Raw genomic sequence first — 27139 nt, forward strand, 5'->3', positions numbered from 1 at the left:
TGATTATACCAGTGCACTTCATTTTATCCAGATGTTTTCCGATTCGCTACTCGTCCAATATTACATATTTCCTAATTTTAAAACAAAGGTGCAAAAGTTTTTAATTTCATTTGTCTATGATCATCTAACACCAGAAACGCAACTTTTTCAAACTATTTTATTTTACTTTGCTTTTATACCCTCAAAAGGTTATATTAAGGTTGCTACGAAGTTCGTAACACCCAAAAGGAAATGTCGGAGATCTTGTAAAATTCATATAGGTATACTTGTATATTATATGAAAATTATTAGCATGACGATCTGAGTTGATTTAGCCATGCTCGTCTGTCGGTCCGATATCGGGCAACTATTACGATGCTGTCATACAAACTGAAAGATCAAAATCAAATCTTTGTCAGGAAAACTTTTTTAATTGTGAAGGGTATTATAACTTCTGTGCAACTGAAGTTAACTTTTTTCTTGACTATTTGAACTTTTGTTATTATTACCCAGTTTAGCCAAGTGCTTAGCTAATTCTAGTATTATTAAGTATTCCGAGTAGTATTATCAATTATGATTAATAATCCATTGGTCTCCTATGAGGAGGAGAATACACCAGAAGGTTATTTTGTAACGACGCTTTGTGCTTAGCTTTGAATTTAACTAGTGATACTTATACAGCATCTTAGACTGATTTCATCAGAGTTGTTTGTAAAATAGGGAGCTAGAAACACGTTTCACAAAAACAATGGTAATAAAACAAAAGCAATATCAATCTCGAGTTGCACAACACACACTTTCTTGAAGAACAACTCAAGCACATACATGCGTTCACAATTAAATATGTTTGTATGACGCATTTGTGTCAACGAACGACTATCTGCTCCTAACATCTTCCGCTCGAAGCCTCGCAGAGCCATGCAATGCGCATGCGTGTGGGTTTTAGGAATCGTGTATGAGTAGATAAACGCACATAAAGCCAAAAGCACAAACGATTCAGTGCGTATCCATTTAGACCTAGATATATAAATTGTTGTTTGTTCAGCTAGTGCTGTTGAGTACTACACGATATGCATCTTTGTAAAGTGACGCGGAGGCGTTGAGTTGTGCTTCTGGCTTCTGGAAAGGGATTCTGGTTCTACAAAATAAATTAAAAGTCAGCGTAAATAACTAGAAGACCAGAAGCTCTGCTAGCTTAGCTGACAGTTGTCACTTGAGTTATCAGCTAAAGGGGCGGCCTACACACGGCCCACATTGTCAGCCACACTTAATCATATAGCCATACATACATCATCTATTTTGAAACGCCTGCACTTAAAAGCATCATTTAATTTTCTAAATTTTTACAGCAGCTACCGACGCAAAAGCACTACATAGTTGAGGCACAAACTTCTACAGCTCTGACGCAGTCTTCCTCGAGCAGACCTGTAGCGGCAGCACAGCAAACGTTGGTTCAAACCAAACCGCTACGTAATTCAAAGAGCCCACAACAACAAAAGCTCAAATTATTGAAGGAACAAAAGCAACATGAACAGAAACAACAACGCAAGCTTCTGAAAAATCTGCCAAAATCTTCGCTGCATTCGAAACAGCCCGCTTATCAAACGGTGAACGCGAGGTCGGCGGTCGCACCTGCACCACCCCCATTTGTGCCCTCGCAGGCAGCTTCCCATACACAAACACCTTACATTATTCGCAAGGACATTAAAAGTTTCAATTTCTCTGGCATCGAAATCAATGAGGAAGTCGCGACGGCGGCGGCGCGGTTGGACGACTTGGCGCGTCGCAGTCGCAACGGTGAACTACTGCACGATCTGTGGCAGCGCGCCGTTACGGCGACGCCACAGCCGCCGATCACTGAACTCGATGACATTTTCATTAGCGTCAAGACAACGAAAAATTATCACGACACTCGTTTGGCGCTGATTATCAAGACATGGTTCCAATTGGCGCGCGATCAGGTGAGTGCGAATGCGAAGGCTAGACTAGCTTGGCGCACAGAAATACCTAATGTATAGATATAGTTCGGCACGAAGGAAAACGGTAGACTATGTTCAATGCGATCGGCAAGATCGGTTGGCACTTAATTGGTGCAATTTAACTGTTGAGAAAATCACTAAAAACTTTCGACTTGTGATGGCTTTGCAGATGGCTAATTATAACCAAGCCTTTGCTTAGTGTTGACACGAAGATTGGGTCAATTTTGAGGCGTTAATGAGGTTAAAGTACTTGATTGGGAAAAGCGCGCTGATCGTGGCTGGAAATGCAGATATTGCTTTGTCAAAACGTATTTACTAGTATATAGCTAAAGTAACTGATCCCCCAACCAAATATCTTACAAATTTTGTGTTAGCCAAATGCATATCTACTTAGACATCTGAAAAAGGCCTAGTAGACAATTTCCGCCAGAGCGATCGTTTTGCAAATGGAAGCCAAAACTGAGATAATTGTCTAACTGATAGCACGCATTTTATGAGAGCGTTGACTACACTGGCAAATTCAGTGTTTATACATATCAGACAATTGTGTACTATATTATCGAATATTATCAACCCTTATTATAGTAAATAGAAGTATGAAAATCAGGAAACTACATAACTACTGCATAACGGTAAAATTAGCATGAGTGGGAAAAAGTAAATTTGTTATACTTAGGCTCTTGAAAAAATGAATTGAATCTTTAGTGAAAAGTGGTAGTGAACTCTTCTAGAGTCTGGCAGGCTTTAAGGATGAATTCTTGCTTGTAGTGCCGATGATTTATATCAAGGAATGTTTACAACAAATAAATACATATACACACGTATGTATATATAAAGATATGTTAGAACATATGTTAGCGCATAGTTGCTTTGAACTTTATGAACTAGTAAATATTTGTTTCCAACGCGTTCCATTCAGATTCCCACGCAACTGGTGATTTAAATTGCCTGAGGGTTCGTTCTGTCGTTTGTGATAGCTGAGTGTGTCGAAAACTTCAGGAAAGCAAAATTCTCACAGACAATCGAAGGATATTCATGCACATAAAACTCGGGGAATCTTCCAAAGAGAAGAACAAACACAAATTGTCAACATTAATGCGTACCGCACTTACATATTTTAAGCGCCCTCTTGCGTCGTCCCACACACACGCTCAAATACAGTTACATTTAATGCAGATAAATGTCAAGGGAAGAATTGGCACACCACGAAAGCATATGGGACTACATTTCATACTCACACTCAACTGTTGCGCCTCAATTACAGTTTAAGTGCCGTTTCACATTGGGATTCAAAAGAGTCTGATGTTTTTCAAATTTTCTTTTGGTGTCGTTCTGGGCATTCACATGGTCAAAAAGAGTCCAGTAACTCGAGTCTAGTTTTTCCGCATCCTTTTCACAAAATTTTCGTAAATATTTGTGCGGTTCGACTGCGCAACACTGCGTATTTCATTTGTATGTTGAGATGATGGTCACACATTTTGCTTGCAATGAATTACCATGAATATGGTAGAACAATACGCATAATACAAGTACCTACCCGCTAAATAGTTTCAAAGAAATACTAAAGACGGGAATTCCCTAATCCACAAGAATGTATTGAATATCCGCTATTAATATTTTCAAGGCCAAATTTATAATAGGAATTTCCTAATCTTTAAGTATTAAAAACTCATAATTTCTTTACTCCGTATTAAAAATTCATAATTTCTTTACTCCATAATCTATATCTTAATTTTCTCCTTATTTACAATTTTTGAAAATATTTCTATTATTCTATGCATACATATTTGCATATTACATACAAAAATAGATAACAGAACTCAAATTTGCGATCGAATTCATTTGAAACCGAGCGCTCTTGCAACCATTCAAAGAATTTGAAAGTGAAAAGGAATGCTGAAAAGGGTAGCAGCGAGCTGTTACGAACAAGAACACAAAGCGTGCCACCCGAACACGAGTGGCACGGTCCCTTCGTCTTTCCCCGTCGTACCCTCGCCCACAATAAACTGGTATGAGACTCTTTTGAGTCCCTGTGTGAAACGGCACTAAGCTGTATATCTATGCACACACACATCCACACAGGTACGAGTATTTATGTATGTATGTTACACTTGCGTTTCATGCGTTTTACTATCTGCCGTTTCAGACAGGGATGCAAAAGAGTCTGATCTTTTTCAAATTTTCTTTTGGTGTCGCTCTGGGCATTCACACGGTCAAAAAGAGTCCAGCAACTCGAGTCTAGTTTTTCTGCATTCCTTTTCACAAAATGTTCGTAAATATTTGTGCGGTTCGACTGCGCAACACCGCGCAACACTGCGTGCTGCGTATTTCATTTGTATGTTGGGATAATGGTCACACATTTTGCTTGCAATGAATTACCATGAATATGGTAGAACAATATGCATAATACAAGTACCTACCCGCTAAATAGTTTCAAAGAAATACTAAAGACGGGAATTCCCTAATCCACAAGAATGTATTGAATATCCGCAACTAATATTTTCAAGGCCAAATTTATAATAGCAATTTCCTAATCTTTAAGTATTAAAAACTCATAATTTCTTTACTCCATAATCTATATCTTAATTTTCTCCTTATTTACAATTTGTCATAATATTTCTTTTATTCTATGCATACATATTTGCATATACATACAAAAATAGATAACAGAACTCAAATTTGCGATCGAATTCATTTGAAACCGAGCGCTCTTGCAACCATTCAAAGGATTTGAAAGTGAAAAGGAATGCTGAAAAGGGTAGCAGCGAGCTGTTACGAACAAGAACACAAAGCGTGCCACCCGAACACGAGTGGCACGGTCCCTTCGTCTTTCCTCGTCGTCCCCTCGCCCACAATAAACTGGTTTGAGACTCTTTTGAGTCCCTGTCTGAAACGGCACTATGTAAATATTTACTAAAAAGTCTGCTTAGCAATCGCTCGGAAAATAAGGGGAAAAACATGATTGTCGGTGCAACGATATGCAACAGATGCACCCGGCTGTGTTTGATTTATGAAGTGGGAAACACTTAATTAAATTTCAATAAGAAAAAGAAGAGGAAGAGAAAGACACCCTAACGCATATGTATATGTATATACACTCTTCAAAATCACTTCTTATGTGGTTCTTGTATATTTAAATGTATTCGATTGTGCCACTTTTCGTGTCTTCGAAAGCCAATTAATGAATGTTGCTTCTCAAAGAGACGACCGTTGCGAAGACATTAATATGGATTTTGAATTGAAAGATTGTGTATTTTCTTTCGAATTAAATTGTTTTTGTATTCAATTGTATTTGAGGCATTAAAGCTCTCAAGCAACTAAGCTTATTAGCAAAACAAATTCGATTAACATGGCGATAAAATTCATTATGCAGATAAGCGGGGCTGGATTTTCGGAAACTTAGTGCTCGTGAAAAAATGTATTTATTAGATTCAAAACTCTTATTCATTAATAAAAAAATTCAGTTAGTTAAATTTTGAAGCAGTTTAATTTCACTGTAATTAAAGATACTACAAGTTTTTATAAATATTTGGATATATACTCTTTTTGGCAGCCATAGTTTTGTTGGTGATTTTTCATCGAATAACGTTCTTTATAATTTTTCTAAGGTTATATTATATTATTTTTAAACAAATCACTTATATATATGTCTGTTTCCCCACAAAATCGGTGTCAAACTACTAGAATTTGTGAATCTGTTTCTCGAAAATAAGAATTTTAACACATCAATAGTTTCAGTCTTGAATTACTAGATTTAAGTACAACTTTTGTGATTTGGACTGAAATGGGATTAATAAATCTAAAAACTACCTTATTAAATATTATTCGAGAGATTCTGTCTTTCAAGGCATTTTGATCCGTGATACGGTAGTTTTTAGCCGGTTCACACACGTACGCCTTTCTCGCCCAAACTGGGCTCGCTTCGACGAGGAAATACGAAAAAACAGTGACGGTCGTGTCTGGAGAGATATTTTTTGAAAAGGGTAAATAAGGTCAAAAGTTAGCTAATGAACACCGCGTACATGAAACGTACAGAAATTTGAAAATGTAATACGAAAGGCAATGCAAAAAATTGTCCGACTCAAGTTATCGGACTCGTGTCGACCGTGTGATCGCAATGAGCGACATCTAGAGAGAATTTGTCGATAATGAATGAGCGCCAAAAAGTCCATGTGTAAACACAGGCATTCAAAAACCTTTTTTGGCTGTAGTTGTTATATAGCCAGAGACAAAGACATATCGCCAGATTATGAGGGCTAAATAAGCCTTTTATATTCTTTGCATTCTTACGTTTTTATGAAATCAACCAGGATGAATTCCTAAATCCTTCCGGTTCGAGCACCGGATTTATTAAATGAAACAAAAAATCAAAATTAAGCTGACTTACAATAATATTTTTATTTCACGCTTCTATATCGCTATAAATGTCGAAGATTGCTCATGAACATCCCTTTGCGTCGTCTTTTGAGGATATGCTGGTTCACAGACAATACTTCACGCAGTGCAAAGGGTCGAAAAGCAGAGGGAATTACACTATTTCGAGGATAAATGTCCGAGTGGAAAATGTATGCAGACTCACGCATTTGCTTCGTTTGTTGTAAATATTTATTTGTTTACTGCTTATTTGTGTTGTCGCATTGCATTCATGGTATTTATTTACCACTTTTGTTGTTGTTGCGTGTTGTCGTGGCAAGAATTAAAATCGAAGTGCGACGTGGCCGAGACAAGCATTTATGCTCAATAGAAAAGTGCGGATACACAGTGACAACAACTCATATTTTAGACGCACATAAACGCCTTGGCAAATGGCAAATAAACGTGATGAGCACGTTCGCCAAAGGCAGCCGCATCCACACATACACACAGCCATACGGACACTTGTTTATGTGTGCATTTGCTAACTGGTTGCGACGGTATTAGTTGCTACGCTGCTGTTGTTCGCTTTGTTGCTGTTATGTTGGCAGTACAAGTGATGACAGTCGAGGCACAACAACAACAATGAAAACAACCAACGGCAACGGGCGACTAGTCAAAATAAACATTATTTTGATGTTTCTGCTTTCTCCGCGCCACTCCGCTGCACCGTAGTATCCTAGTCCTCTATACATTTCTAGTCATATATACAAATATACGCCGTAGACATATAATCGTATTTGTCTTTTCTTTGATTTGTGCTTGCCTTGGGTTCCTAGCGGATTCGCCACGCTGCTTTTTAACTGCATTCTCTTGCGGTTCTAATATTGCACGTAACGTGCGCCCGTGTGTGCGCCGTGTTGACAAACTACCGCCGGCTACAAAGGAAAAGCGCTGCGGTGCGGGGCGGGGCGGCAGCAGTAAGAGTGGCAATGAAATATAAATATTTTCCTGCTCTTTCGGTGCGTGTTTGCGCATTGAATATCAATAATGCGCTGGCCACGAGAAAAATACGACTAATGGATGGTTGGCCAATGCATAATTTTGATTTAAACTTCGCTCCAGGTGCGTACCTAGACACATACATATGAAAATATTAAACATAAATAAGTCGGTTGCAACAAACAATATTAATTGCCTGCCTCTATATGGATGCATGATACGTACAATTAGGTACATGTGTACTTATGTATTCCACAAACAATATTTGTAATCAAACGCGCTGTAACTTGACGCTAATTTGCAGAGGACAGGAACGCACACATGCAAACACAGTTATGCACACAAAGTTCGGTTTGGCGTCCATCGCAGCTGTGTTTGCTTCTGTTCTGAATTTTGCATGAAACTCTGATTCGGCAGGTGCATCATAATTGGTTTCCGTGCAGGCAATTATTTGATAGTGCAATTTCGATGAGATACTTCACTTTTCTAATCAGCCCTGTGTTCCGTCATGCCATAAAAATCCCGGTTTCAACCAAACGCACTTCGTCTAAAAGTAAAACGAACATCAGTTTAAGTGCCAATCGTTAGTGAGCCAATTGCGAGCGGCGAAGAAAATTGCCAGTCACCATGTAAGAGCTAGTAGGAGCAATTTTCGCCAACTAAGGAGCTCGTAAATCGTTCGGCCATTTAAAGTGGAACGATGAAGCGGCGACGGTCCATAAATTGTGCGATTTACTACTGCAATGGGGATAACCACTATAGGTGCGCATGCGCCGGATGCCTGTGTGGACATGTGTAGACTATCACATATCTATGTTTGATGTATATAATATGGTATACAGAAGTACCAATGCATGACATGATATATGTATTCATATAAAACCATTGCATATTTGGACTGCATAAACGCTCCATCTATGCATATAAATATGCACAGATGAATATACATTATTCATTTGTACATATATAATTTTCAGTACATACACATGTATATGATTTTTATATGCACAATAAATTATTTCGTTAGACTTGATTGCGCCGCTTCTCATCGATCCACCAATTTGCTCAACTCGATCTACTTCTCCATGCACTCGTCGCTGCCATCAAAGTTGCAGACAATTTCTTCAATAATTTTCTATCTTCCATTATGGTGTCGAACATATCCTTGGTCTTTGTCTGTCACCAACGGGTTCTCGCTGCCATCTTTGGTGACAATGACACGGCACCAATAAGAAAGGTAAGCAAAACAGAAACAAAAACTTTGTCTTTACACAATAGTTAAACGAAACTAGCGATGGACAGTGTGTTGCTGACGATTTGAATATAAATATAACAGTATTTGCGGAAAAGCTAAGCCTAAAGCGTATGTTTGAGCTGAGGGAGTTTGTGTATAATATATTCCTTTTGTAAAGTTGTGCCCAATTTCCTACCACCCTTTGCAACAATATAATAACGAAAATTATTAATAATGCGCTCACCAATAGTTTCCTTCAATAAATTGATTGTTTCGTTGGCTGTATGCCATGTAGCGCCGTCTTATCATCAACATCCTCCAATTCAGTCACGAAAACATCAGTCATCATGGCTTTATAGCGTTCCCTATTTACAGTAACATTATAGCCGGTTTCATTTTTGAAGAAATATGGACAAATGATTCCCTCTGCCCATAGAGCATACCAAACTGTGACAAGTTGGGGAAGGCTTCGCAATAATGGCTTTTGGATTATCAACACTGCAATTGCGATATTCAACCAAAAGTGAGTATCATTGCTTAACAAAATTTTCTTGGTTGTTCGAACTCTGCTGGGCGGTTATGTCGACCGAATATTGGTCGTAACACCGATGCATTATCTTAGTAATAAATTTGCACCACTTGCACATGATGTTCCGGAGTAAGTCTGCCAATTATGCAAACACAAACCAAAGTAAGTATAAATCAAGTAACAGCTGTCAAAAAGACCAACTCCGAAAAAAGTTTGCCTCAAAAAAACACCCTTTCAGTATGCAAGTCGGCTAAATTAAGTCATCAGTAATTAAATAATACATACAACAATGTTGGCATTAATTTTTAACAGCTTTTTAACACATAATTTAAAAGTCACTTATAAAACACTATCTTTACATTTTCTTGCTATTATGTTATTGTACTACATATATTCAGAAATAACAGACTCTCATAAATCTAAAAATATTTTATTTGAAGTAGGTAAATATTTTTGTTCAGCTGGGAAACCCTCTTTGATGATGTTAATTTCTCCCTTATATAAATTTTCTGCATTCATGTGACATTGTACTCGTATCGAATATCACTAAATTGTTGCTGGTCGTTAGTTAGTGGTGATGCCGTTGATTGCTATGTTGAGCGACTGAGCTTTACTTTTCAGTTCTCGTCGCTTGTCCACCTCACTTCGTGGAGTTTTTAATTATCTAGTTTCAATATATTTGCATTCAATGTGGCAACCATTTAAATGCTATCTCCTCTCCTTAGGAGCTTTTTACCTGTGGTACTGCTGTATGCGCAAAATATACAGTTAGTGTTTAGTGAAGTGGTGTAAAAGTAATTTTGTAACTTTTATGATATTGCGATGTATGTATAAATTGCACTTGTTGCCTTGTTTATTAGTTGCTTGTTAGTTAAACAAAGTGCTCAATAATCAGATTGATGCCGCAAGATAACTGTATATATGTATGATGAATGTAGAGTATAAATTATTCGAAAAATAGTAAATAAACTCTCAATTTTAATTAAAAACCGGAACTAGAATTACACAAATAATTATTAAGGACTGCTGCTACATATTTATATTAGTTTTTGTTAGTAACATTGCTCAAATTTGTAGAAAGAAAAGGAAAACAATGACGTTATAAATATTTTATTTAGAGATATTCAGTGGATTCACACCCAAAAATTTTAACAATTCGGTAGTCAAGTGAACAGTTGCCTGCATTTGACAATTCTGTATATCATAACAATAGATGACACTAATGCATAATACACAAAAACTTGCGACTGGCTACTGAGCAGCTTATTATCATTAACCGGTTGCCATGTATAATGCAAATATAAGATTACGATTGTCTAGCTGCTAAATTTCGCCATACATACAATAATATCGTTGTAAGATTATTTAATGCAAGAAATCAATTCCTAAAATGCATTAGAACTTTACTATTACTATATAAATATTTAATTAATAGTTCTCTAAAGCCGATTATAAGGTAATTATAAAACTAAACTTCAAATTCTGTAACGTTTGAGGGCTTTTTCAAGCTTTCCATTTCTTAGCTTGGTTTTAAACAATATTACAAAATAAATTATTTTCAGTCAGTCTTTTAGCTTTCGCACAAAGGCGACAGTTAACCACACAATGCCACCATATTCAAATACCCAAGGGTTACAGTAAATCCTTTTCCCTATATGTGTGTGTATGCCAGAGCGACTCGTTCGAAACGCAGCAATTGAGGTGCTTGGGTAGCCGCCGCCAAAGTGCCGCCTTTCTTACTGCGATCTGTAGACGAATTAAATGTGTGGCTTTGAGTTGAATTTTAAGCAGCAAGGGGACCCAGATAGACTACGCCAGCCACACTGCGGTCGCCCCAAGTGACCAGCTGCTTAACAATGTCGAAAAAGAAAATTGAAATCGAAAAGAAAACTCAGAGGAAAACTAAGCTAAGTGACAACGCCAAGACGGTTACGTTTCGAAAGAATTGGTTCGAAAGTATTTAGAGTAGTGAAGTAGAAACGGTTACAAAAGCGCATACATTAAACCTCGACAGCAATATGAATATTAGCAATGCCACATATGCATACACGTAAATATATATGTATGTAGGGATATACTAGTTGCCAAGACAGCCAAGAGGAGTAGCACACAATATGCCGTCTGTCAGCTTATGGATTTATTGCGCATGCCCGCTAAACTCGCGCAAATGTATCAACAAAAAGCGGTTTGCATCTGCAGAATGTGTGGTAAATGCCAAAAGTAATAACAACACAAATACTTGACTGCAACGAATGGCTTTCTCTTATTTCTATCCCGTTGGCACTCTTTTGCCAATACACACACACACACATATATACATCGCAATCTTCGATATGGATGTATGGGGGCGGGTGCGGCTACAGTAGTCCTTGCGGCAATTGTGCACATTCACCATTTCCGTCTTTAAGCAAATTTGATTTTGTTTTACCATAAATTTGCATTTCGTCATACGTTCGGGCGCTTGGCAGCCCGAAAGCACACACAAACATGCCACAATCTCATATGAGCAATTGAATGTGAACGTTCGCTTGTGCATATGTGTTCCTTTGAGAGGCCTCCAACATGGCTGGCACTTGCAAATATTGTTGCCTATATGCCTGTGCAAGTGCACATATGTGCGTATTGACTGCGGGCGACTCTTGGCTGCCGCTAGAGCGCAGATAAATTACCATTTGACATGATCATTTGTTCAAAATCGGTCGGTTGGTTGGATGCTTCATTGGCTGGGCGTTCAGTTGGCCTCCTGCATCGGTCGCTATCTGGCGTGGGTTGGTTTTACCGATGACAGCCACCAATATTTGTCTTGCCATTGTTTTTCATTTATTTTCACAGCATTGCCTATTTGAATTCTTTCAAGTTGGCATACTTAATGGTACTGCTACCTATACATGCATAAATGGATGAATGTGCTCTTAAATAGTGGGTTGCCTACGAACTTAGCTAATTATGAATGTGAATTATATAATTGAACTAAATTACAATCTATCATTGAGTTATTATTAAAAATGTACAAAGAAATGTGTTGATTATCGAAGATTTAATTGATGTTTTGTATTTGAATACATAATTTATCATTATTTTTAAAAATTAAAGACAGTAAGTGGTTTTCCAAATCGGCCTAAAACAAAATATGAAAACAGTACTTATTCTATTGACACCCTTGATGGTATTTCGGAGCATTTCTGATATGCGCACGTATATATATATATGGCCTTCTCAAAACGATTCGACTCTATTTGGCGGACGAACTGTCAAATGAGTTATTGCGATTTTTATTTTATTTGGCAACCCTAAGTATATACCATATATGTATGCCCAGCGAGGGGCAAATACATACGTACCCAGTTTTAGAGTTACCTGTAAATATACTTTCATATGCACAGCCTTTAAGTTATTCGCTCATTTCGTCATTTTTCGTGTAGTTCCAACAACAATCCATTCTTGACAATAACAATTCATCGACGAGTTTTTCTTTCGATTCCAACTGACAGACTAAATTTAGCCGAATGAACGAGCCAGTTAGTCGTCCACCTACCTAGCTGTCGCAACGGTCGTCAATTTATCGAAGAATTACATGAATTTGTTGATGTTTTCCTGTCATCTGTTGTGCAGCTTTTTGTTATTCTTCGCTGTTACTCTTTCTGTTATTGTCATTTTGTTAGCTGTCTCGTTTTCGGCATTCATCGGTCCACTAAATTGATGAATAAATTTCTGATGTTTGTCACAGCGCGCTTTCATTTGTCTTGCCAACTATATTGGCATTTCTCTTCCTCTTTTCCACTCTCTCTCTGTCACCCTCTTACCCACTAACACATTCGCATACACTATAAAAATGAAAATGAGGGAAAACTTTGCGTACAAAGACCGTTTTCGGCTCGTCTGTATTTGGTTCATTGACAAAAATTCATTTGTTGCAATTTTATGTCAAATGTCAGCATGGCGGACTGTAATCAATCACCTTATATTATGCCGTTTCGGCTGTCACCACTTTGACAGGAAAGCAACGCACATACATAGGTTGTAAATGTGTCGCTTTACAGTCACACGCGCTCATGTGGGTTGCGTTGGCGTTGTTTTGTTAAAGAGCGGGTCACTCTTGTCTCCGTTTCCAATACTTTAAATAAATAGTTATATTAATAGGCATTTTAACACTCGTTTTTGGTCGCACTCGTCGTTGATAAGAAAATTTTTATAATACTAATCAAACGATACAGTTATCCTGGAGATGCGTGTTATGCATCGTTGCGTCTTTCACTTAGGCAGGACCTCAGTTAACGAGGAGTGGCTATACTGATCTCAGTAGAAAATTAATAAGCATCTCAAATCATCTCACAATGTGTAACCCTTCTTTTAATGGGTTCAGCATCCTTACTGGTATTTTGCAGGAACCAAAAGGAAGAGGCAGGCTCCTCTATGGCGTTCATGCCTGTCAAATTTCAGTCATGTCCGAAGACCACCGATGTTCGATTAAATATTTTATTTTGTCGACGTACTGTAAAAATGACTTTTCTATCTTCCTAGGTGTTGGTTTTGCTTCAAACAAATAACTGCAGAGATGGTTTCTAAGAAAACATATCGTCAGAAATAGCTGATATATTTATCTGCTGTTTCTGCTAATATGTAGACTGCATGTCTGTTCGTCCCTCTGTGGCTTTTTAAATTAACCTTTTTTCCAATGCCAATAAATCAAAATAAAGATGAGCAATGATTGCCGATGTTCACAATAGCATAATCTAAATTCGAAGATAAGTTTTCATCCACACAAAATTCGTGTTACGAATTTTTCGTTCGCGTGAAAGTAAAAATACACGGGATCGATTTATTCACACGAAGTTTACAATAAAGCGGAAGATATTTTGAAAACTTGGTACATATGTATCTTGACACCATACAAGTTCGGTATTGTAGACACGAGAAATTGGACCACTGCAACGCCCACAAATTCCGTTAGTCAAAAACATAACATAAACATATGATAGGAAAGGTCTTCATAGAAGCAGGTATCAAAATTGGATAAATGGCATTTTTAGGCCTCAGGAACTACTTGGCCACTTTTAACCAAATCCACTTCCTATATAAAACTTTTTAAATTAAATCTGATTCTTTCATTTTACAGTATATACATAAATCGAAAACCAATGACGTCACTGAAATAAATCTCTCCACAAATAGCGCCTTTCAAGTACTTTACCTCACATCTAAAAATTGTTAAAATCGAACTATAAATTTTCAAGGTAATCAAATACCGATTATGAGAATTTGTTACTGACTTTTTACAGAAAATACTGGTCAATGTGTTGGAACATAATTGAAATTCTGAGAAAATTCTTGTCCAATGTCAAAAGTTAATGCAACAAGTTAAACGACATAAGAAATAAATGCAACGAGTGCATATGTTAAATGTTCTACGGCAATGGTTCTCTTCCGTGAAACTTAATAGCAAAAGCAATGAGCACCAATATGAATACAGGCGCTAAACATAAAATCATATGCTAGACCAATAAATGCAGTGCAAAGGCCTTCTGCAATTAGAGTGCTTTCCGGACTATTTCAACCAACGCTGCTGAATTATTTGCCAGTATGCCGCCCTTTTATATCCAGAGAGATGGACTCGAGTGATTAGCTTTCGCCTAGAACAGTATCGAAAAAGAGAGGAGAGAACTGAGAGCACCAAAATGTGGGAGCATCGGGGACTTCCTATCGTAGATAGAAAGACGACACGGGTACCTGTATTTTCATCTGACCCAAATACTTAGCGAACATATATTATTTTATTGCCCTCGCTATCTAACTACAAGGGAAAAGCTAAAAACTACATTCGGTGGTAGTTTTACGTCAGCTTTAATAATGACAAAACTGAGATTTTAACAACAGATTAGGCATCCGTCAGTCCGCACAATAGAGGAGATTTAATTGTCCTGTCACTCCCACGAAGTAATACTTAACCGGTGGTTCCGTGGGAGAGTCTTGAGTTGGGAGTAGGTCAGCTTAGCAAATTAAAGTTTCGCACTCCGGCTTTCGTTGTTTCCTCTTTCTATGTAAAAAAAACACATACGCCTACAAACACACCACGCGGTGATGGTCAATTTCCTTCACGAATGCTTACTTAGTTACTTTCGATGAGTGTTTTCTGTCGCTTCAAAGGCATTAAAAATACATGCATGGAAATGAAAGCACCGAAGGAACCGGAGGAGATGCGGTGTTTTTAATGGTGTGGTGGATGACATTTGGTGGGTCAGTTAACGTTGCCTCATAAATGAAATGACACACATCACTTTTTATGGGAAAATAAACTACCAATAATAATTTCATGGTCCGAATAAGCGCACACTCACACATATGCGCGAAAGTATATATGTACGTATGTGTATGATAAATTTGCACATGCATAATAAACCGTATTTTATGTCCAATGTAGGTACATGCGAAACTCAACTGAACGCAATATTCGAGCTTTTCATTGTTTCATTGTGCGTATATGTGTGTGTGTGTGTAAGTGTTTATATGAAACTGTGTGGCTGAACCATATAAAAATAATTAACACAACATTGTGTGCAAAACTAACGCAATCTAAAGTGCAAATTCTTACATATGTAAGTACATACGTATGAGCATTGGTGAATGCGCAAGTGATTGTACAACAAGCGCAGCAACAACAACTGTTATCGTACGAAACAAAGTAGTAGCCGCGTCCATGGAAATTGTTATTATGTCTCCTGACTTTGTCCGGTTATGGGACATATTGAAGCGGTTGCGGGAAATTGAATTAGCCACACACACACACTCACTCATACTCATGTAATTTACGCAGCAACATACAGCTAAACGCACACTCTGCTGGGAAGAGCGCAGTAAATGTCACACATTAAATGCACGTTTATGTCAGTAAATTGCCGGCATTTAAAGAGGCGCTCCGGTCGGCCGCTCAAAGGCTACTTGTCCGACCCTACGACCGCAAAATGGGATTGCTCCACACAGGCACTCAACTCAGCGGCCACTGCCGTCGAGTTGGTCGCTTATTACTGCTGCCTTTTATGATTTTTTGCGTTTTTCCCTCAGTGGGCCGTAATTAAATGCTTCAATGCCGGTTTTAGTCTACCCACCTTAACCAAAGCTTTTTATGCGAATCATATGTATTAGTTCCGCCTGAGCTGCAGGAGTTATTATAGACATTACACTTTTTATGTTTGAACCCTAAAATTTGTCATGGTCGTACTGTTGATGATTATAGTTATTGTTAGACTTAATTGTTTTGCGTCTTTTCCTTGTCCTATTCATAACTAGAAATCCGAATCGATTTATAAATACATACTTAAGTTCGAAACTGTTAAATTAAACATTATCTATACTTTATTATTTCTGATCGGGAGGTAATAGTTGATCTGCTAGGGAACAAGCAAAAAATCAGCCTCAAAGTAATAGAAAAAAAGCTAAATTGTTGAGAAAGAAACTACTTGGCCAACAGTCAAAAAATTAAATTCTTAGGAATGTACATTCGGGGCATTACTTTGAGTGGTACTTACAAGAATATATTCCATATCATGGCGAATTTGGAAGAAAGGTATGAATGTAATATTATAGCAAAATCTATTATTAATACCCTTTTATTAGCTTGGGTTGTATGTATGTAATGAAATCTTAGAGCTCAATTTTCACCGGTTTCCAGAAGTCTGATCAACTTAAAACTTTGAAGACATGTCAAGGACCGATGACAATGCAATAATTTGATAACAGTTTCCCATTACTTTAAAGGTGGGCGTAACCGCGCCCCTAAATGGTTTAATGTATATGTCTTCCAAACCGCTACAGCTAACTCAACCGAATTTGCTGAGAGGAAGTCCTTTTAGCCCTTTTTCATACCCTGTGAAAATTGGCACAATCAGATAATAACCAGGCCAACTCCCAATATAACAGTTATGTTAAAATATACTAAAAGTGCGATAGCTGACGAAATAAATGCGCCATAAGCATTAAATAATTACCAAATAAGATGGTAGGGAAGAGCTTTATAGGAGGAGATTTAAAAATTCCTTTAAAGGTTGTTTTTTAGTTTTTTTAAACTATAATATATTATTTATCCAAAAGAGGGACCGATATCTTCAAAATGCTGTAAAATTCTCATCGAACTATGACCACAGATAATCTTTGTCTTTTTACTAGAATCAGATTATAATATCGGTTTTACATGATATGAAACAACCGTTTAAATTTATTTCAAAACTGGGATACTTGGATCCCGATTAGATCACCGAATACTCGGTTTATACTTATCATATAAATTTTCGAGTTCTGCTAAGTTTGACGCTTTGCTGACTGAATATATAGTACCTTGTAGAGTCACTAAATTCCTACCTTCATGGATTTTTATAATTTATGTTGTCTTTAAATTACTGAAATTAATTTACTTTCATTTGTAGCTAACAATAAACGGTTGTTCGAAATATATTTGTGAATTTTTATTGTCCATTCGGCGCACTGGGAGCAAGCTGAAGCTATTTAGAATGTCGATACTGTGTTATTAAATTTTCGTATTTTTTCCCGCTGAAATTCCACTGATGATACAATAAAGCGGCGAATATAGTAATGCCTTCTAAAAATTCACTTATGGTCCAATATAGGCGTTCAGACCAGCTAACAAAATGAAGACATCAAAGTAACATGATGATGACGGGACCTTAGAAGGTGTCGAAGTGTTATTTTCCTATTTTTTCAGTTTTTTTTTTTTTTGGTTTTACAATCTCAAATTTGTTTTTATTGTTTTTATAAAACCACAAAATAGCCGATATGAAGTAGACAGTAGCTAAGTATACTCATATGAAGAAATCCACCCGTCGATGTGAATGTGTGTGTATAGATGTGTATTAACCCCAGTCTTCATATGCGGTCTTAATTATATATTTGCTCGCAAGCGTGTGTGTATGTATCCAAGTACGAAACAAGGGTCAGGGCGTCTTAGCCGTGTCGGCTACCGCGTATTAGCGGCAACAAATACGCTTGTGGCTTTGGCGGCTTTCAAGCGGTGAGTGTTTAAATAGCTCGAAGCGTTTTCTTCAACTGCTCTTCAAACTATTTGATCTGAAGTATGAAGTATGAGTGTACTTGTCGGTTTTTGAGAAATCTTCAAGAGTTCTTATTGATGTTGGCGGCTAAACGGCGCTTGCTGTTCGAGCTGTTATTGTTGTTGCACTTGCCATGTTGTCGATAATTATAATGTTTGTGGCGATGATTTCTTAATTGATGGCATTAGGTGGCGGCAGAAACACATTAATTTTCAGCTGGTTCAGTAGAAAATCGCTTCTTTTTTTCAACTTTGCGCCTAAATTCTATAAACATATTTCTGCTTTTCACAACAACAAATAAGAAACCGGCTGTTGCGAGAATTTATGAAACGCTTTGAAGAATTTATGGACTTCTGAATTGAATTTTATGAACATTTGTTTGTAATAACTTTTTGTTTTCATATCGGCTTTTATTGCTTGTCGTTAAACAAAAAACACTTCACAATTCAACTGTTGCGATTTCACACTTTGATAGTCTACGGACCTCCCATTCGCTTATGTTTCGGTACGGCGACAGCAGCAGCAAAGTTCGGTTGCTAATGTGGAAGGGTCCACTGTTTGATCGTACGCGTTTTTATGCCCTCGAAAATATACACATTCGCACACAGTCGTCGTACATCGGCTGTTGTTCGTACGCATTGTGGAGTTTGGTGTTCCTGCTGGAGCTGGTGTCGTTATTATGGGTATAAAATATTTTTATGACGCAAGTTTTTTGCGCCCACATGACACTCGTACGCGCCTTCTTCGGCAATTGGGATTGAAAATAATCTCTTTTTGTTTCACACAACATTCAAATTTTGTTACTCATATGAACATATGTATGGTATGTATGATATTATTTTGATTCTGGTTGCTGGCATTTATGTATAAATGCATATGTAATACGACCATAAAATAGTGCTAAGTAAAATTGGCTAGCGTTAGTTTCGCATAAGTAGTTCTGTAATCAAGTTTGTCACTATTAATCGTGGACTTGGGGTTCAAATTTCTGCTGCGAGTTTCTGAGTAATCTGAGTTTCCCCATTTTAACTATTTTCTTGGAAACTCATTTTTTATTAACATTCAGCATTACGTAAGAAGTATGTTAAAAAAAATAACGAGAATTTCTAAATTAAAATTTCGAGGGTTTGGAGAATTCAATGTCCTGAAGTACGATTAAATTTTCAGCGGTATTCATTGCTTACTTTGTCTGTAGCAGTCGCTAAGTACAGAAGTGTTTTTATGACCTTGGCGATTTTCGTTTGTTGAAAGCTCACATTTCTTTGCTTGTGCGTGAATTATTGCCCAAAAACAATACTGTAACGATGCTCTGTGTGACTTTTTCATACTTCCAAAAGTAAAGAAAACCTTAAATGGTCGTCTTTTTACAAGACAAATTAATATTTTTTTCAAAATATAAAAATACCGCTTATTTTTTGAACACATCTCGTGTTTCATAATGTGATACAAAAATATAGTATTTTAAACTTCGTACAAATATTGTACTTATATAGTCCAGGAGCATCGCTGGAAAAGATCAGACCTGTGTCTGTAGTGACGTTTTTTATACCAGGCACGTCTTAGAGTGCGGATTTTACGAAATGTATTTCATGTTGACTGCTAAGAAGCCCTGAAAAATGTATATATATACCTAGGTTAATTTTAAAATGGCGTTAGCTATATTAAAACTAAAAACCTACCTACAGACACCGCAACATAATAAATAAATACATTCATATCGTAAATTAGGGGATCTTAAAACTGGTCTAATGTGGGAACTTGCCACTGGCGATAGAATGTTAATAAAAAAGCCTCGTCAAAACTTTTCCAAATTTTCCGTTATTAACATTAGACAATCGTTTTGTGTAATGAATTATTCTATCACAAGGCTTAACAAGAAGCGAAGGACTTAGGTATCACAGTATTACTATTTTCCGGTATCCAAAGAGTTAAATAGAGAGGCACTTCAATTAAAAACTCAAATCAATATCTATCACCCTTGGCCATTGAAAACACACAACATTTATCAAAATGTAATGTGCAAATTATTGCTCACAAATCGATACGCCTCATACACAAGGGCTGCTATTATACCCAAACCAATGTCATATGTCATTAAAAGACGACTAATGTTACTCACATAAATTGACGTACATGTGTATGATATGTATTTGTCCTTATTTTGTTGTTTTTTTGTCGCATGAATAATTAATGTCGATTATTATGAGTAATCGAAAGTTATTTTTGTTCGCGCTTCCTCGGTGGGTCAGCAATAGATAACCATTTGATTTTTGACTATCCTATCAAACTAAAAAGTAAAATTTGGAATTCATTCCGGTAAATTAGCTTTCTAATGTGAATTTTTTCTTTCGAAAAACTGCTTGCATGTATCTATTGCAGAAGTACTTTTTCCTGAGTGTTGTAAAGTTTTATAAATTTTTAGAACAATAACCAGATTGGCAACGACTCGGTACTTCGCTGTTCTATGGATCTCTCTTGAGCTTGGCAAGCTTATGAGGTTGCGAGATTCTTCGAGCCCAAAGTGATACGCACGAGGTGGTTCACAGGCCATGGTAGGTGATTCACAGGCCATGGTAGGTGTTCTGACTGGACACTGTCCAACAGGCCCACATATGGTAAGTTTACATATTTTTCCGGATGCCGGAAAGTAGGGTGGAATTATCTAGACAGTTTCTTCTCAACTGTCCAGGTTTTTCCAGATTGAAGTTGAAACATCTCAGTGGACACACTTTCGTCGAACTCTAGAAGTGGCTGCGATTGATATTAGCCGCATATTATTACAAACGATATTATATACAAAGTGCGTTCCAAAGTAAACAGTAAAAAAGTAACAAAGTAAACTAAATCTATGTGTCGACTAGTGCGTTAGAATGTACTATCCTTCATCGACTCCCAGTAAAAATTTCATGACATTTCATCTATTGGAAGTGAAGTTAATGCGTTTAAAGTGTCAGTATGCTTTTGTCATCGGTGCGAAAATGAGCTTCGAACAAAGAGCCAAGAATAAATTTTGTTTTAAAATTGGTAAAACTTTTACCGAAACGTTTCAATTGATGAAACAAGTTTATGGCGATGATTGCCTATCCCGTAGCAGAGTGCACGAGTGGTTTCAACGTTTTCAAAGTGGTCGTGAGGACATAAATGAGAAATGAGCCGAAAGCCAAAAAATCGCGCCTGGAGAAGTCAAAAGTGAAGACAATGCTAATTTGTTTTTATGATTCCAAGGGTATTGTCCACAAAGAATTTGTTCCATCCAGCCAAAACGTTAATGCGGTATTCTACCTTAGAGTTTTTAAGCGTTTGGTGCGCCGTATTCGACGTGTTCGGCCCGAATATCGCGAAGATGGAAGCTGGCGTTTGTTGCACGATAATGCACCGTCTCATCGATCGACGCTTGTGGCCGATATTTGACCAAAAATCACATTTTAACAATCAACCACACCCCGTATTCACCTGATATGGTACCAAAAGACGTGGAGGCCATTCAAAAGGCTTGCTCCGGCATACTGGCGGCCATACCGGACAACGAGCTAAAACACTCGTTCGACATGCTTTTAGACCGTGCAAAAAGCTGTATTAAAGCAGAAGGAGACTATTTTGAATAAAATTAATTGATTTGGCCGATAAAACCATTTGTTCTGTCTTTTTTTTTAAAGTCCTGTTTACTTTGGAACGCACCTTGTATGTTATAAATTTTTCAACAATTTAGTTAATTCTAAATTTTAAGTCTCCGTAAGCGAAGACGTTAGGTGGAGAACAGAAACGCGGGGAAATAGGGGCAAGTGGATTAAATAAAAACTAGTTCATCAGTAGTTTAACGCCTTGATTTGTTTAGGTATGGTGTATCTATGGTATTAATTATTATGGTGTATCTAAATTAAATAAATTTGAATCATTTCATCAACACACATATATGTAAACCTTTCTTTAAATCCGAAACCGGTCTTCCGGCTACTTTCTTAGTGTTAAAGAATATTGAAATTACGTTATAAAAAAATCTACATGACCGTATAAAATCTGATTAATGTGTAATTCTTCTAAGTATGTTCGCCAACCGTGCGCCCTGACCTCATACCTTCAAATATTTTTTTTATCTTCTATCAGTTTGGTAAAACGATATTTTAACGAACCGTTAAACGTCAAAAATCGCATAGTGAAAGCATCATATTTCATAAAGCTGTTGAGCGACTAAAAGCCAAACAAGAATACTACCAGCATGCTGAAACTGAAAATAGCAGGAATAAAGGAGTAACGGTAACAGAACCACAGGTATCGATGTAACTACTTATGTATTCGGGAATAATACAATAATAAGCAATAACAATGAATAGTCGTAACAATGGAAAGCAGCAGTGCAGTAGCAGCCAGCGCTCTCCATTCAAGACGGACGGTGCTGCGCGAAGAGAACGGGGTCCGCTGCTACTCCCTTATAGTACTTTTCAACTCTTGCATGCATTAGTGGAGAGAAGTTTGCGGGGTTCACTGCAGCGCCAGCTCCATACTGACACTGGAAGCAGAATGTTTTTAGCGCCGGCCGAGTCAAGCTTTCGACTTACCGTTCAATTGCTCTTAAATATTTTGGAGTTTCGCCTTATTCCACCGCAAGCCCGGTTAATACATACCTAGGTAAATGCTTTTTGGCAACACGTAATTGCTTATATCAACATACACATTCACTTCAGCCACACATTCAGCGAGTGGCATATCTATAGTAGTATGTGCCACACATCCATTCACTTGTCTGCCTCGTTTTGTTTTCTACTCTCCGACACTTTGTGTTGGTTTTGCTGTTATCTGCAGAAACTACGTGTTTTGTGGCTACTCCTCCTTGTCAGCCTCCTTGCCAGCACCCATTCTATTTACTTCATTTCGCCGTAGTTGCAATAAACTTCATCTATTTTGCCAGGTTCTGTTATGACAACGATGCAAAACAAAACGAGCTTATAAATTATGATGTGGACAATGCAATTCGTTGGCTATTTCATCGGAGATTAAAGCAATATGTGGAAATCTCTGCAGTTATGGACGAGGAAATAGTAACAAAATTAAATGCAGCTGCTCGTTTGCAAACGCTACCTAAAGTCTTACATAAGGGTGTCACTAAATGCCCTTAAGGCTAAAATTATTAGATTTTTATCTAACACTATGGCTCTAAATGTCACCTGGAAATATATTTATAGTATAAATTGCATATGACACATAGAAGAATAGTCAAAATTCAGATTTTTCTATAGAAACTGTCCAATTTCCTATGTGATATCTTTGACTAAAGAAGTATCTACTCTGGGAGTTGACGAGAAACTAATAATTTTTTGAATCTGCATCTGAAATTTGACCCATGCATCTTAACCATTTTTAGTTTTGACAAAAAATCGATATAAGGTATAATATATATAAATATAGTATAAGAAGTGAACTTAACTTCTTACATAAGGATTATTCTCTTCTACATCATGAGAACATTAGTAACCAATCCATCTGCAGGAGCACGCTTGGGTTAAAGTTTTAGCTAACTTTGAGCCCATAGTTTCATTTTAGGTAAATATTTGTAACCTAAGACTGATTTTCCTTCTGCCTTTAGTGTTACTCATTATTGTTGAAAGAAATTAAATTCGACTTCCATTATCCAATGAATATAAGAAATTATTAATTTATATCATATACGAGATCATAATGGTAGTTAGTGGAACATTAAGCTCCAATGCTAATTACATTCCAGATTCATTGAATTACGTTCCGCATCTTTAAACTTTCATAGTAATGAAATGCGAAATTAACTTTTTTTGAGTTATGGGGCGTTTGAAAACGTTTTAAGGCGTTAGGAACATTTCCAAATCTTATAACTACGCGGAAATACTTTCAGGTGTAGGCAAAACATGATTATAAAAATGTTGCGAAAGAGTTAAACATTCATTGTTCGACGAAATCGTGAATGGATTACAATCAAATTTGTATATTATTAACTTATATCATAGGTCATAGACTAACTTAGTTTTATAACTATATTTTACTTCCCGTCAGCGAATATTATATTAAAATTGTCCTCAAATAAGACATATCTGACATAAACTCAATCGAAGAAGATAAGTTTAGGTTTAGATAGAAATTGATTACATTAGGGGTATGAGGTTTGTACTAAGGTCTAAACCCATTCCATTGATTTGAAGTGTTGAGACACATAATTTTTAAGAAAGCTTGTCCACTTAATTTTACTAAAAAATCACACATTTTGACCAACCTTCACAATTTTTAAGACAGATGAGAAGTTGGGGTATTTCAGGGGCAAAAAAAGATTGCACTGATTGCACAAACTTTTGACATTACCCAGGTATAATCGAGAAATTATTTTCAAGCAATTTTATAAATACATATATTACTCATACACTGACCGATATATTCAGCATAAGGTTTGTAAGAATAAAATATAATTAAATAATTATATGTAGTATATGGGAGTTTGGGTAATTTGTAGGCAAATTTTACATATTTTCGGTATTAAACTATTGTACGTGTATAATAAATATTATACTTTCAGTCAATTTTGTTGTGATTGTACATATTGACCGATATATGCGATATAAAGCCAACCGGAAGTTTGAAAATCGTATATTAGGTATATGGGAGATAGAGGTAGTATTGACCCAATTTGATCTAGTTTTGGCAAATTAACAGAAAAGATTTATAAGGAGTAACGTCAACCGGATGTTTGAAAATTCTGATACTAGTCGTATAAGGCGTTGGAGTAAGTTTTCTTCCGATTTTATCCACTTTAGGCACAAAGAAATACGCTCTCCCAATTTCATAAAGATAACTCAAATATTGACCGATATATGCCGAAGTTCGAAAATATTTACAATATATTAAGTATATGGGGGCTAAGAAAAGTATTGATTCAATTCAATCCATTTTTGACATATTTTTTCTGAATTCCAATAATATAGATCATAGATTGTCCGATATTTTCGATAAAAAGCTGCAAATGGAACTGGAGTCCGCGGGCCGATTTGGACCATTTGTGGTCATAAGGTGACATTCCACAAAGACACTATTAATGCAAAGATTGATCCGGATACATTCATTGGTGCTTGTTTTGTATACCGGAAAGTGAAAGAATCAGATGGTATTTAAAATTGTATTATAAAAAAGTACGCGTGGCTTTTTTCTGATTTCGCTCATTTTTACACTGCAATGTAGGAATGGCAGGGTAATAGTACCAACTGAATTTAGTTGATATCCCATCGTCCAAATTTGACACCGGTTCCTATAAAGCCTTTCTGTACTATCACGAGTGTACGGTTTAATGTCTCTGGCGCATTTATTTAATGCGTAATAGTTTGTAGCAAAACCGTTGTATGAGGTGTGGGCGGGGCTATATTCCGAATTCACTCATTAGGGTAGGTTTGGATGCCAAAAATATTTGCCTGGAGCGAATTTGGTTATCATAGCTTGAATGGGTTAGGGGATATGCACATTAAACATATAAGGACACGGGGCCACGCCCACTTTTAAAAAATTGTTTCAACCATAGATGCCACTCCGTAATGCAATTCTTTGTACAAAATAATAGCCTTGTGAATTATTGCGGAGCTCAGTTATGTCACTTTATAAGTTTTCGATTAATCGTGTTTTGTGTGCGCGGCAGTGGTCCGATCCCTCCCATCTGCAATATCAACCCTCCTTGTGTGCCAAGGAACATGAATACCATGTTTCAGCAATATATCTCAATTTTGACAAAAGTTATCGCTTTCACAGGCAGACAGACGGACGGACGGATAGACAGATAGGTACTCGAAATTCAACTCGTCTTGTCAGCCTGAACATTTATATATATATACAATAAAACTCCATATCTAGGTTAGTTTTAGGTGAACAAAACTATCATACCCTGCAGCATCATGTTGTAAGAGTATAAAAACATTAGAGATATTATTGCATCTAATTAGCTAAGACTTTTGTGGAGAGAATTCCACTTACCGGGTTTTAAGTGCAAACATAAATTTCAACAAACGAATTTTATTTTGCCATTAAAATCAACTAAAACACATTATGGCAGCAACGTCATAAATTCACTTAAATTTCTGTTTGCTGCATAATATAGCAGAATCGCACAAAACGCAAAACGGCAAAGTAAAACGATAAGAAAAAACGCAAAACTGCTCCAACTGGAAGGTCTGAATTGAAATTGACGACGAAAATACACATACTTGTATTTAAGCATTGAATACTATGATTGAAACGTCGTCCAATTTTAAATATGCGACGTTTGAGGGTAAAATTCACCAGTGTGAATCTTTTAAGTTTTTCTCTTGTATTTATGACTTTAACGCGATATTTTTTTCACCAAGGTTAGCTCTATAGCGCGCTCTCTCAATCTTTATGCGACACTTGTTTTAAATATAATATTTTATTGCGGAAAAATCCGAGTGGGTTCGAGAAATTGTCAAAGCAAATACAGACATTCTAGTGATCAGTTTGAATGACTCATTTTCGTTAAATGAGCTTTTTTAAATCGTGGTTTCATGAAAAATTATATTAATAATTTTTTTGTTATCTTGGCTGTTGTGTGGTCAAAATTTAATGAAAATTGATGACGATGATGATATGTGAGTGTGTGTTTATGCGGTAATTTATGCTTTTATTTAATGCCGTTTTTATTTTAAATAAAATATATAAAAATTTATGCATCTGTGTGCACTGGCTGTTCATGCCACAAATAATTAAAACGCCACAAATTAGTCAGGAAATGTGCTCATCTGCGGTATCAACCCACACCAAGCCCTAAGGATCTCTGCTGTGTAAAATTTTTATCGCAGTGGCGACAATTTCATTTTCACTTCAATTAACAAACGTTTCTTTAGAATGACAGATATATTGACGTATAAACACAAAACATTTATGTATGCGTGAGGGTACTTCTACATGTCAGCAGCAGAAATTGCAATGTCGCCAATGAGAGAAAAAATAGTCGTGAACATTAGCAGTTTTGCACTTCTGGTGAATTACA

At 36.8% G+C, this 27139-nt stretch overlaps 1 protein-coding gene across 2 annotated transcripts in view; it reads left to right on the forward strand.

Moving 5' to 3' along the window:
- The window catches only part of fng (Fringe glycosyltransferase), a 101375-nt gene that overhangs the window by 20846 nt on the left and 53390 nt on the right, over positions 1 to 27139 (forward strand). Inside the window, exon 2 of one of the 2 annotated variants that reach the window (XM_014240250.3) lies at positions 1329 to 1940. In XM_014240250.3, coding sequence (XP_014095725.1) covers positions 1329 to 1940 — 612 coding nt within the window. The remainder of the gene's footprint in view (positions 1 to 1328; positions 1941 to 27139) is intronic. The other variant, XM_014240251.3, reaches the window with a different exon arrangement.

The sequence above is a fragment of the Bactrocera oleae genome, chromosome 6 (genome assembly GCF_042242935.1).
Source record: "Bactrocera oleae isolate idBacOlea1 chromosome 6, idBacOlea1, whole genome shotgun sequence".
NCBI classification, from domain to species: domain Eukaryota; kingdom Metazoa; phylum Arthropoda; class Insecta; order Diptera; family Tephritidae; genus Bactrocera; species Bactrocera oleae.